This window comes from Crinia signifera, chromosome 4 (assembly GCF_055691185.1).
Source record: "Crinia signifera chromosome 4, ASM5569118v1, whole genome shotgun sequence".
Lineage (NCBI taxonomy): Eukaryota > Metazoa > Chordata > Amphibia > Anura > Myobatrachidae > Crinia > Crinia signifera.
This window is the reverse complement of record NC_139220.1, coordinates 295,544,921-295,556,662: the sequence shown is the minus strand read 5'-3', so window position 1 is coordinate 295,556,662 and position 11,742 is coordinate 295,544,921. Positions and strand designations below refer to the sequence as shown.

The window sequence follows — 11,742 nt, the reverse complement described above, 5'->3', positions numbered from 1 at the left end:
GCTTTGGCATTGTACCAATCTATTGCGCATGCGCAGGTCTCCAGGGACTAATTTCACTATATGTACGGAGGGCATTTGGGCTGCGAATCTTGCTGCAGCACTCTAAAACATGGGTGCATTGTGTGCCCTCTTGCACACATTGCATCTATTATACCAATGGCTGTATTTATTAAGTGACATTTCTGCAACGCAGCTCCAAGCAGATTTCATACATTGGTATACCGTAGCATTTTCTACCCACTTTCTCGTGTTGTGTGTGCGTAGCCGCGCTTTTATTGCAGCAGTGACAGATACAAAGTATAAAGAGTCTGTTATAATAAAGGAGAAACCATTTTAATTTGCTGGAGCAAAGACATAAAGTAGCTCTATAGTTAGATGGTAATTACACGTATTTACAGAAAACCTCTATAGTGTTATCCATTTACTGCTTTCTCCTCTGTTTGAAAGCTCTACCTTTCGGCCCGCCCATTTTATTCCCGCCCATTTTATTCCCGCCACCGAACTTCGGGGTTTTCCCGGTCTTTGGGCGCTTAGAGCCAAACGCTCCTGGTCTCTTGGACCCTGCGTTGTTCTTCTTTCCCGGAGTGGAGGAGTGTTTATGTGGTGGCTGGCGCCCAACATTTCTATGGGCGTTCTGTCCTTTTTTACCAGGTCTGGGTGATTGTCCCTTAGGGCTTTTATTGGGCCCTTTTTGGAAGGGCGATCTAGGCTTATGCTGTCCGTCCCGGCCGCCTGGTGAGCGGGAATCCTGTCTCTGTTTAAAGGGTCCTTTAGATTCTTTGAATTTCTTTCTAGGTGGACCAGATTTCTGACGGGAAAACTTCCTTTTACTCCCGTGAAGGAATAGATCTATAACGTAGGTGAAGAAAATTATTATTAGATTGTTGTACTGAAGAGGAATCCCAGAGAAAAGACATACTGTACGTGAAAATCCCAGAAAGGCAGGTGAACCCAGAAAGACAGAGCGGACCCTGGCAAGACACAGAGCAACAGACAGCGGAACCCAGGGAAGACACAGAGCAACAGACAGCGGAACGCAGGAAAGACACAGAGCAACAGATAGCGGACCCAGGGAAGACACAGAGCAACAGACAGCGGAACCCAGGGAAGACACAGAGCAACAGACAGCGGAACCCAGGAAAGACACAGAGCAACAGACAGCGGTACCCTGGGAAGACACCGAGCAACAGATAGCGGAGCCAGGGAAGACACAGAGCAACAGACAGCGGTACCCAGGGAAGACACCGAGCAACAGATAGTGGAACCCAGAGGGCAACAGATAGCGGACCCAGGGAAGACACAGAGCAACAGATAGTGGAACACAGAGAGCAACAGATATTGGACCCAGGGAAGACACAGAGCAACAGGCATGGTCACATGCAACAGGTCCAGGGTTGATAACCAAGAGGGAGAGTGCTCAGGGATAGACAGACCAGGCACTGAAACTCGCATGAATAAAATAGAATTTATATAAATACAGAGATGAACCAATACTGAGGACAGAGCCAGAAAAATAAAATACTTTGGAGCAGGCCCCCAAATCTATACAGGACTTGAGAAAAATGGCACCTTTGTCTGGCTCCTCTCCGACCACTTGTCTGTAATACTCAGCATCATCATCCTCGGATAGGTCGGCGGGATCGGCTGCAGCACCAGGGTCCTCCACTTCGCTGTCATCATCTCCTTCTTCCCCACTCTTCCGCTTCATGCCAACCATGCTGCGCTTCCTGTGTATGGAGAGGACAGAGAGCGCCTTAGTACATAGTTATCCTGAGTCCTGGGCTAGGTCACAAGGAAGCTGTTCCGCTGATTTATCAAATAAACAATCCGAGAAAGTTGTCATTTCACATCACTATTCCCTTAATAGATAAACCCATCACTACCCCCTCTTAGGTTCCATACAGAAATCTAATACCCCATATAGATGCTGCAACACAATGATTAGGCCACGCATCCTTCTTGTGCTGTCTGGCACTGCGCCCTCATTCACACTCACTTATTCTCCTCCTTCTGCTGCTGCTTCTGGAGCACGTTCTTCTCCTGCTGCTTCTTCCGTTCCTTTTTCTGTTTCAGCTTCTTCTCTTTGCGTTCCAACATGGCCATAATCTCCTCCTCTGACTTTTGGACTGATCATAAGAGATGAAAATGTCAGCTGAAGGCATTTACAGTGCAGACCATTGTTTTAGACCAGGGTTGGGAAAAAAAATCAGTCATTGAGAGCTACCAACATTTCCCTGACCACATAGCTGGTGCACAGGTGTAGTCACTAGTCACATTTCCCAGACCACCTAGGTGGTGCACAGGTGTAGTCACTAGTCACATTTCCCAGACCACCTAGCTGGTGCACAGGTGTAGTCACTAGTCACATTTCCCAGACCACCTAGCTGGTGCACAGGTGTAGTCACTAGTCACATTTCCAGACCACCTAGCTGGTGCACAGGTGCAGTCACTAGTCACATTTCCCAGACCACCTAGCTGGTGCACAGGTGTAGTCATTAGTCACATTTCCCAGACCACCTAGCGGGTGCACAGGTGTAGTCACTAGTCACATTTCCCAGACCACATAGCTGGTGCACAGGTGAAGTCACTAGTCACATTTCCCAGACCACATAGCTGGTGCACAGGTCATTAGTCACATTTCCCAGACCACCTAGCTGGTGCACAGGTGTAGTCAGTCACATTTCCCAGACCACCTAGCTGGTGCACAGGTGTAGTTACTAGTCACATTTCCAAGACCACCTAGCTGGTGCACAGGTGTACTTCATTGCACTGCAGTCATTCCCAAGGGACACATTTTACAGATCCCCAAGAGGTATGGAACACATGGACTGTTGGTAGATCTCGAGGACTGGTTTGGCCAGCCATCAATTAGTCCTTAGCTAGTAGAAGGTGGAGGTGCAACATTACATCGCCACTAATGCTAGTGACAGACTGAGCGACGGTGGACACACACTGCCGATTTATGGTTATCAGACAGCCTTCACCAATGGTGGTTTGGGACTAGTATAAGAACCCACGGAGGAACATGCATCTCCTTAGGGCCCAAATGTTTGAATATAACTGAAAAGTGATGCCTCCATGGTGCCGATTACGGTCCACTTATATGGCCCCAAGTCCTTTTAGGTTCTGGTGTGACCACGTTCTATTACTTACCATAGGTATGGTATAAAACTTTGCCATCATTTAAACCCTCCTCAATCTTGACCAGCTGCAGAGTCATTCGGGGACCAATCTATATAAATAAAATAAAGATCATATAAGACTCTATATAAGTACATTACAAACATCAGTACAAGTGGACACCAAGAGGGACGGACCTCAGTAAGACGCACGGCGCTCTGCTGTGACTTCATGTTGCCTCTGCCGGCGTAGGCCTGGGGCAGCTCCGTGATGTTGTGTTCCCCGTCTTGCTCGGCCTCACTCTCCGAAAGGTTGGCTCCTCTGAAAGAAACATGGAGGGTCCCAGGTGTTGGTTCCTGTTTTACGGCTCTGGCAACTACATCGTATGAAGGATGTTTCCCATCTCTCCACTAAAAAGTGTTTCCCACAATACACCTCTTTAACATATGGATCTTTAAATGCCTTTCCCATCTCTCCACTAAAAAGTGTTTCCCACAATACACCTCTTTAACATATGGATCTTTAAATGCCTATCTGCAGCTTTTACTAAATACATTGCTATTTTCCAGGCGGTTCCTGTATTTTTCATCATTGTCTTTATAACATTTAGGCAGAGTTGTTTTGGTCTACTTCCTCAGTACTCACAAATCTCACCTTGGTCAATTGCAAACCTCCCCCCTATAAACTGGCTAGGACTGCTTCCCAGAAGGTTAAGCATCCCCATTTAGACCCCACAGTTCCGTCATACCAGGTTCGGACACTCACTTGACCAGAAGCTCACTGATATCCTCCCAGCGGCTCATGTTGGGAAACTTTTCCTGAAGCAGCTTCTTGGCCCCCTTACTCATTCCTACAGGAACCACCTTCAGGCTGCTGTGATTAGAGACAAGACAATCATTAGAAACTTTCTCCAGATACAACAGCACCACCTAAAGGCTGTGAGGTGCTACTGCCTCTCATGAATAACCACTAAGTCCTTCGTCTAACTACTGAGTAGATCCCAAAATAAGTGTTCATAAACGTTTATTTTCTACTTGCTAAAGGGTGCATTTTAAAAATATATATAAAATCTTTATTACCAGTAGAGAACTTCAGACTTGGGGAATAAGAGCATAATAACAACTTGAAGAACCATCCTTTAAACCAGTTTCATAAATTGAATCTCATCCCCTCTTAACCTCCATGTTTGAGGGCTTTGGTTTAAAGGTACAGGTTAAGTTAAAGTGATCCATCCAAACAGACCCACCTCTGCATGATTAAAGAAATCCTGAAAACATGACCTGTTGGTGAAGCAGGCTGTTTGGGAATTCCTGTGAGTCTGGCCATATTATTAAAACATCTTTGACTTGTAAATAACTGTTGCTTAAATGGACATACTCACCACAATTGCATTCAGGCTATTAAATTTTACCCCAGCTTGGACCTAAACCTACTAAACATCAATTTAAGAATTCCCATCACCCCAACATTTCTCACTCATTACCTGGTGTAAAAACGCTTTTCAGAAAAACCTACAGCAGTGCTCTGCATAGAAGCCCTGTAACCCCTAACCACAAGCCCGGGAACACATTTCTTGTCATTTATACTAGACAAACATATTCCTTATATCACTTACTAGTGTCTGAACTCAAGCAGCTGTGAGTCATCGTTGTAGTTGATGAGAATACATCTGCGGATGGTGTTCAAGTTTACCTACGATAAAGATGCAAAATGTCACACGCAGAGTCACAAGGGGGGCGGATAGTCTATCAGAGGACCAGCAAAGTTGGCAGGCATATTACAGTGCAGGCACAATGACTAACCACCACAATAGTCTGCAGGTTTCCCATGTTGGGGACCAGAGGCCATATATATTTTCTACATTAGCCAACATGGGCTTCTGATGCCTGGTCTTGATGGACCCTTCACAGTGACAGTAGAATCAGTTAGGACACTAATAATGGAGGTAGCCGGGACTGGTGTCTCACCTTGTGCACATTAATGGAGGGGAACATATTCTGGAACATTGTGGCCATCACCTTGACATGCATCCCTTGCGTGCCAAAGTTATTGAGAACCAGTAGAGGGGGATGGGTGAACTGCTGCTCGTGCATCCGATGCTTCTTCAGGGAGGAGACCACGTCTTTCACCAGTGAGTACTGCCCATGGGAGAAACACACGCTTAAGTCATACAAAGTACAAAGGCTTAGAACAAAACAGTGCAATGGGCGCAAACACACAGTAACTCATATCATGCAATACGGATATAGGGGTCAGCTCGCCATGCAGAGCAGAACATGAAAGCAAAGTCCATATTGATTGTGATGGGTCTATTCATTCTCACAAACAGAACAGAAGGGGTGCGGTATATGATGTCGGCATTCTAAATGTCAACATGTTCAGAATGTGGACATAACTGTGGAATTTAGAACATAGACAGTGTTTTTTTTCATGTAATCTTAACCCTAAACCACACTCACAACATTCTGTCAGCATTGACCATATCGAACTGGCCAGTTCTGTAATGTCAACATTCAGACCATGTCGATATTATGCTTTCAGCAATGTGACTGCGTACCAACGGAAGTTAGAAGGACCTGCTCTTTCAACCATACAAGTGGATTTTTCTGCTAAGGTTTTGTTGACTTCTGTGATTGTTTGACAGCAGGAAGAAAATACAAAGTCATGCTTACTGCACAGGACATATCCCCAATGCACAGCACGTGCAGCAGGTATGAAGAGGGGAAGAGTAAACCACAGAGACAGAATACTGTCCAATCAGCATGACAGGACAATAGGACAGGACAATAGGACAGGACAAGCCATTTGGAGGGATATCATACAGTATGACTATCTTCTACTTCAATGTGACAAAAAACCAGGACAGGAATGATGATGAAAATGATACAAACCTGGGCCACCCTGAAGTGCAATGTGGGTCCTCTGGGTAATCGGACAAATTTCTGCAGAGACCAAATGGAATACATAGTGAATGCTGAGAAGGTGGAGGGGAGGTCAGTCAAAAGAGAATATATATAGGAGACCACAGTCGCAGCAGGGTACTGGTCTCATCCCAGCACTTACAAAGTTGATGTTGGTTTGGGTCTTGCTGAAGATCAGGAAATGGGTCACTCCGAGGGGACCAGCTACTGCAACAAAGTCTTTCAGGGCGTTCTTCTTGCGAATCTAGAAACAAAATTGTTCTGATTACTTCTTTAGTACACAAACCTCAGTTGCTTTACTTTGCCCTGATCTACTCTCCTCACTCATGTCTACTGGATGTCCCAGCATGATCTTCAAGACTCAACAAGTCTAAAGGTGGCCATACACGCTCCGATCCCAGCGGGTCCATTTTGTGCTATGAGATGCGAGCTCCCGCGGCATCTCATCGTACAGTACAAAAAGTATGTGCTGCACAATGGATGCGATGTGATGCGTGCTATTTAAGCACAAAACGGACGCCCGCATCGGAGCGTCTATGGGCACCTTTATGTAGGGTACACACCACGACGACCCGCTCACGATGCACATCGTGAGCGGGTCGTCAGTGTCTCGTCCGACCCGATCCGATGGTGACCCGCACACGGGCTGTATGGTCGTTCTTCAGATCCTACCTGCAGCAGGTAGGATCTGAAGAACGACCGACCGACCCACGCATCGGATCGGACCAGAACAGGGAAAAAAGGGCCCAATCTACCTACAATCTACATCCAATTGGTCGGAATTGGATCTAGATTGAGGGGATCGGGCCCTAGTCGTCCTGGTGTGTACCCTGCATTAGACTGAACTGCTCATCCTCTCACCCTCCCGATTTCACTACTTCACTATTTATTATATCCTGCAAGTTGCGGTCTTGGAGTTCAGTTCACATCCGTGTCTACTCGTTGCCGCCTTCGTAATAGCTCCCATATTACCTGTGTCATTCCTATTAGTATCTCCCTTCCATTTAGATTTTAACCTCTTATGCCCTCTTACCTGGTGCTTTTCCTTCACTCATTTATACCATCTCCTCCCCATTAACAACAATAATACTGAACCTCTGGCATCAGCCGGCACCACTTTTGTGGGTCTCATGACTATACGTGCAGCAGTGGTTATCTGCGGTTATCATGTAGCCTTACAGTAGAAAATTATACGGGGCCCAGATTGAGCGCTGTTATCATGCATTGTAGGACTTCCGGTATCAGAGAAACCTTGACAAGGCCTGGAAGCTTATCATATGTTTTGCAAAATATATCTCTGAATTACCTTCTATTATGTTATTATTATTATTATTATTATTATTATTATATTAATCTTATTACTAATGCCATTTTGCTGTGCTGGGGGTTAAATCCCCCTCCCTTGCAGCACCTGAGGGGCATTACTAGTTTGATTGAGCAGCTTACACATTGGTTATATACAGTTGACCTGTGATGGGGAACCTTGGAACTCCAACTGTTGTTGAACGAAACATGAAAAAAGAACAATACCGATGCAACTAAACATCCCAGCACGCCCTGCTACAGTTTTGCTATCTGACCATGCGAAAAAAAACCTGTTGCAGGGCATGCTGGGATGTGCAGTTCAACAGCTGGAGTGCCAAGATTCTCCATTACTGCAGCATACCGCATTCCATGTTTTGCAGTGTTTACACTGCTTCAGTTTATGTACTACTACTACAAGCATATGAAGAACAAATGCAACTGCCTATCGACACTGAGGCAACACTGGGACAAAAGATGCTTCCATGATGTAACTGGCTCCTAGTGAACGGATTGGCTGCTTTCTCAGTAATACTGTTTCAGTATTTTCCTACAAGATGGCCGCCTCCGCAGTGCCAAATCCTTCCCTTGCATATCGACTACTTATAAGATAAGTGTTGTGCAGCTTGTCCCCTCTGTCAAACACTGATGTCTTGTCACCTTAAGAGAGGTGGCTGTATATGGCTCCATCGCCCGCCTCACATCCAGAATCAGCTGCTGCACATTCTTCCCAATCTGCCCTCGATGGAACACAAAGGAATGGGGGACACTGTTGTATTCTTCCTCTGCATTATGAACGGATGCTGCGCGGAGCTTCTTCTGGTTCTTACTCTAGAGACAAAGAAAGACCATGTTATTTATTATGGCCAAACTAGAATAACCAGCCCAGTTGTAATGAACAGATGAAAGACATCTAAAGACTTCTATAGTTATTCAGCATCGCAGGAAAGAGTAAACAAATTTGTTACATTAATACAACTGTTTAAAGTATTCAAATCCCTTCCGTACAATGGCATAGCTGATATGCAGGGATTCATAAACAAAGACTCTTCATGCAGAGAAGGAAATAAATTAGGTATTAAAAAAGGTCTGCCACAAACAACTGTGTTTGTGGCAGACCTTGTTTATTACCTGACTGACTGACTAAAGAATATAAAATAAATTCAGTTTCTCCTTTAACCACATGAGGGGTACACCCGGAGATTTTGTTTGTTGGGTTGCAGGGGGTGGGTGTGAAAGGTCAGGGTTAGTCTGGAGTAAGGTGTAGGCACTTCCAAGGTGGGTGTTAGGTTTAAGCACTTAAAGGAAGGTGGTCGGTTTAGGGGGCAGGGTATAGTGGTAAAGCTATAAGCAAGAGGAATTAGGGGATATGGTTAAGCCCCTTACAGAGACCCTGTAGGGATTACACGTATCGGGATGCCAAGTTAGGCGCCAGAATGTACCATATACACTCGAGTATAAGCCTACTTTTTCAGAACATTTTTTATGCTGAAAAAGCCCCCCTCGGCTTACACTCAAGTGAGGGTCCCACTTGAGTCAAAAATTTTTCCCAGTTTTTTGTTGTAAAATTAGGTGCCTCGGCTTATATTCAAATCGACTTATACTCGAGTATATACGGTACATTGCTGGGGCATCGTATGTATGCCATAGCAGATGTCATATCGGCTTCCAAGAGTTCTTATAAAGTGAAGCCGCCATAAAACAGAGTCCTCGTCTTAGACCAGGTGACGCATCAACCTCTCCATAACTACTACATGGATCTACTGGAGCTCAATCCCACATAATAGTAGTGTCTGTGTTGTGAATATGTTTAGTGACCGTTTTCTAATCAAAGTTTTATTCAAATCTTGAGAAACCACTACCTCTTTTTTGGGCCAGACGCACTAAGCTTCAAAAGTGATCAAATGGATTGTGATAAACAACCAACCAATCAGCTCCTGCCTGACATTTTTCAAACACAGTCAGTAGCAAAGCAGGTAGGAGCTGATTGGCTGGTTGTTTATCACTCTTCATTTGATCACTTTTGAAGCTGAGTGCATCTGGCCCTTTATCAGGTCACTAGTTACAAGCTCGTCCAAAAGACAGAACATCGTAACAGTAATGTCAGCACTGGCTACTTTGTGTGCCCCAATGATGCAACACTTTAATTGATCCCTCAGGCGCCATCTAGTTTCCGCTGGCGCACATGCGCCACTTGAATTCTCCATATGGTCTTACTGATCTCTCATAAATAAAGGCGTTATACAGTAAAATAACCATGATAAAATATTTAATAATTACTATAAAATTTTAGCAGCAGAAACATCGATATGCCCATGACAGAATATCTAAACTCTGCAAAGCAAGTTACAGTGGGCCCCTCTTACAGTCAATAGGGGTGACTGGTATCTGTGTCCTGGGCACCACACAGGTAAGTGATCCACGGGTCAGGAATAATAACATTGGTCCGTACAGATGGCACACACTCTGCTCCATTGGAAGGTTTATCAAAGAGTGAATTCACTCTTTATATGACATGTTTCAGTATAATATATTAATGTTGTTTATTTATATAGAATAGTGTGATCTGCTCTTGTTCCTTTTTTATAAGCTCAGACACAGAATCTATTTCACTTTATAATATAGGATTAGACTCATTAATACATTTTGGTACTCATACTTTATTATTAGAGTACGATCAGCTGGGGTCAAACCAACTAGGAGTAATCGCACAGTTCCTGCACAATGTACAAGCAAGCACATACCAGTAGAGACCCCTATGGGGCTAACTCAGTGGTTCTCAACCCTGGTCCTCAAGTACCCTCAACAGTGCATATTTTGCAGGTCTCCACACAGAATCACAAGTGCTATAATTAGCTCCACCTGTGGATCTTTTCAAATGTGCCTGAATAAGGAGTGCACCTGCTGGGTAACCTGGAAAACGTGCACTGTTGGGGGTACTTGAGGACCAGGGTTGGGAACCACTGGGCTAACGGATGCACAGTTTAGGACAGTGGTAGCCTACTTGTCCTCGAGAGCTACCAACAGTGCACATTTTCAAGACAGCCTAGCTGCTGCACAGCTGCGCTCATTACTCACTGACACATTTTTAAAAGATGCACAGGTGGAGCTAATTACTTCCCTTGTGATACTGTGAGGAGATCTGGAAAACATGCACAGTTGGTAGCTCTCGAGGACTGGAGTTGGCTACCCCAGGTTTAGGATAATTACATAGTGCTAACTTTTAAATGTTAACACAATAAGGTGTCACCCGTTATTAAATCACTATCTCTAGAAAACCCATGCCCATGTATTATCTTCTCTGGCCAGTTACACACCTATATCTCTCTGCTGGTATCCCATACATACAAACTATTCTAATATTTAACAAATATATATATATATATATATATATATATATATATATATATATATATATACATATACATATATACACACACACATACACACTGACTCTTTCTACAACAGAACCCCTGGGACTGTGCAGCTTAGAATCAGGCATTCTGGAACACTTCTCATATAGAACTACAAGTTTCATCATATCACAGCCACTGGCAGAGCATCCTACAGCAGTTGTATATGAAGACGCTATACAGCGTAACTACGCAAATGAGGGTCAAATCTACGGCAGTAAAACCTATTACACCAATTTTACCAACTCTAACCGACGCTATAGCCCCCTCTCTCACCTTATCTTTCCCCATGCTGCTTCTATCTCCTGCCGCAGCTGAGTCCCACGTGTAGCGCAGGCACGTCCGGGTGTACTGCGCATCACATGACTGAGCATAGGAAACGGTCGCCCCGAACTAAGGTTCCACTGCACATTAGTTCCTTCCGAGCTGGCGGGAACGCTGTGCTGGCGACAGTTTTTTTTTCTCATGAGCGAGTCTACTATGTTGTATGTGTGTATAAAAGAAACTGGTTTCTATACAAACCGAACCCGAACTGCATTACAAAAAGCAATATCCTATCACTATGACACATATTGTCCTGCCGATTAACCCAGCCATACATCTACAGATCGATTGTCAGATTGGGCTGGTTCGAACAAAATCCTGTTAATGGATAAGAGCAAATGACAGTTGACCATTTACTTTGAAATGCTGAAAAACTGCCATTCAGATATCACCATGTTTTTGTTCCAACCAGCCAGATCTGACAATTGATCTGTAGATGTATGACCAGCTAGTAAGTGTAGGTTGAGACACTTTTATAAACAATGGCTCAAAGTGCCGGTGCAGGGCACCGGAGCGCCCCAGGCGGGGGGGAAGCCCCGGCGCTCACCTGCTCTGGGGGGTGGTTAATGCGGTGCTCCGTTCCGTCAGGGGAGGGATTAATGCGGACGCCGGGGGGGTTAATGCGGCCGCCGCTACGCTCCGCTCTGTCGGTGGGGGTTTGA

The 11,742-nt window shown here is 44.9% G+C and overlaps 1 protein-coding gene across 1 annotated transcript; it reads right to left on the bottom strand.

Annotated features, from left to right (window-relative positions):
- Window positions 1–307: 307 nt before the first annotated feature.
- PPAN (peter pan homolog) lies at window positions 308–11,166 on the bottom strand. Its single transcript, XM_083185067.1, has 12 exons — window positions 11,033–11,166; window positions 8,004–8,174; window positions 6,184–6,285; window positions 6,012–6,062; window positions 5,088–5,258; window positions 4,736–4,812; window positions 3,886–3,993; window positions 3,318–3,441; window positions 3,154–3,232; window positions 1,997–2,126; window positions 1,570–1,727; window positions 308–849 (listed from the first exon to the last, which is right to left on the bottom strand). The coding sequence occupies exons 1-12, from the start codon at window positions 11,045–11,047 to the stop codon at window positions 422–424; spliced, it is 1,614 nt and encodes a 537-aa protein (XP_083041193.1). The 5' UTR covers window positions 11,048–11,166; the 3' UTR covers window positions 308–421.
- Between the last annotated feature and the right edge of the window lie 576 nt (window positions 11,167–11,742).

Bases quoted from the DNA above. Each gene is read 5' to 3' on its own strand.
- PPAN (XM_083185067.1), bottom strand. The intron at 6,286-8,003 runs GTGACAAGACAT...TTTTGTTTCTAG, and splicing joins ATACAGCCACCTCTCTTAAG to ATTCGCAAGAAGAACGCCCT. The intron at 2,127-3,153 runs GTAAGTAATAGA...TCTTATGATCAG, and splicing joins AGTTTTATACCATACCTATG to TCCAAAAGTCAGAGGAGGAG.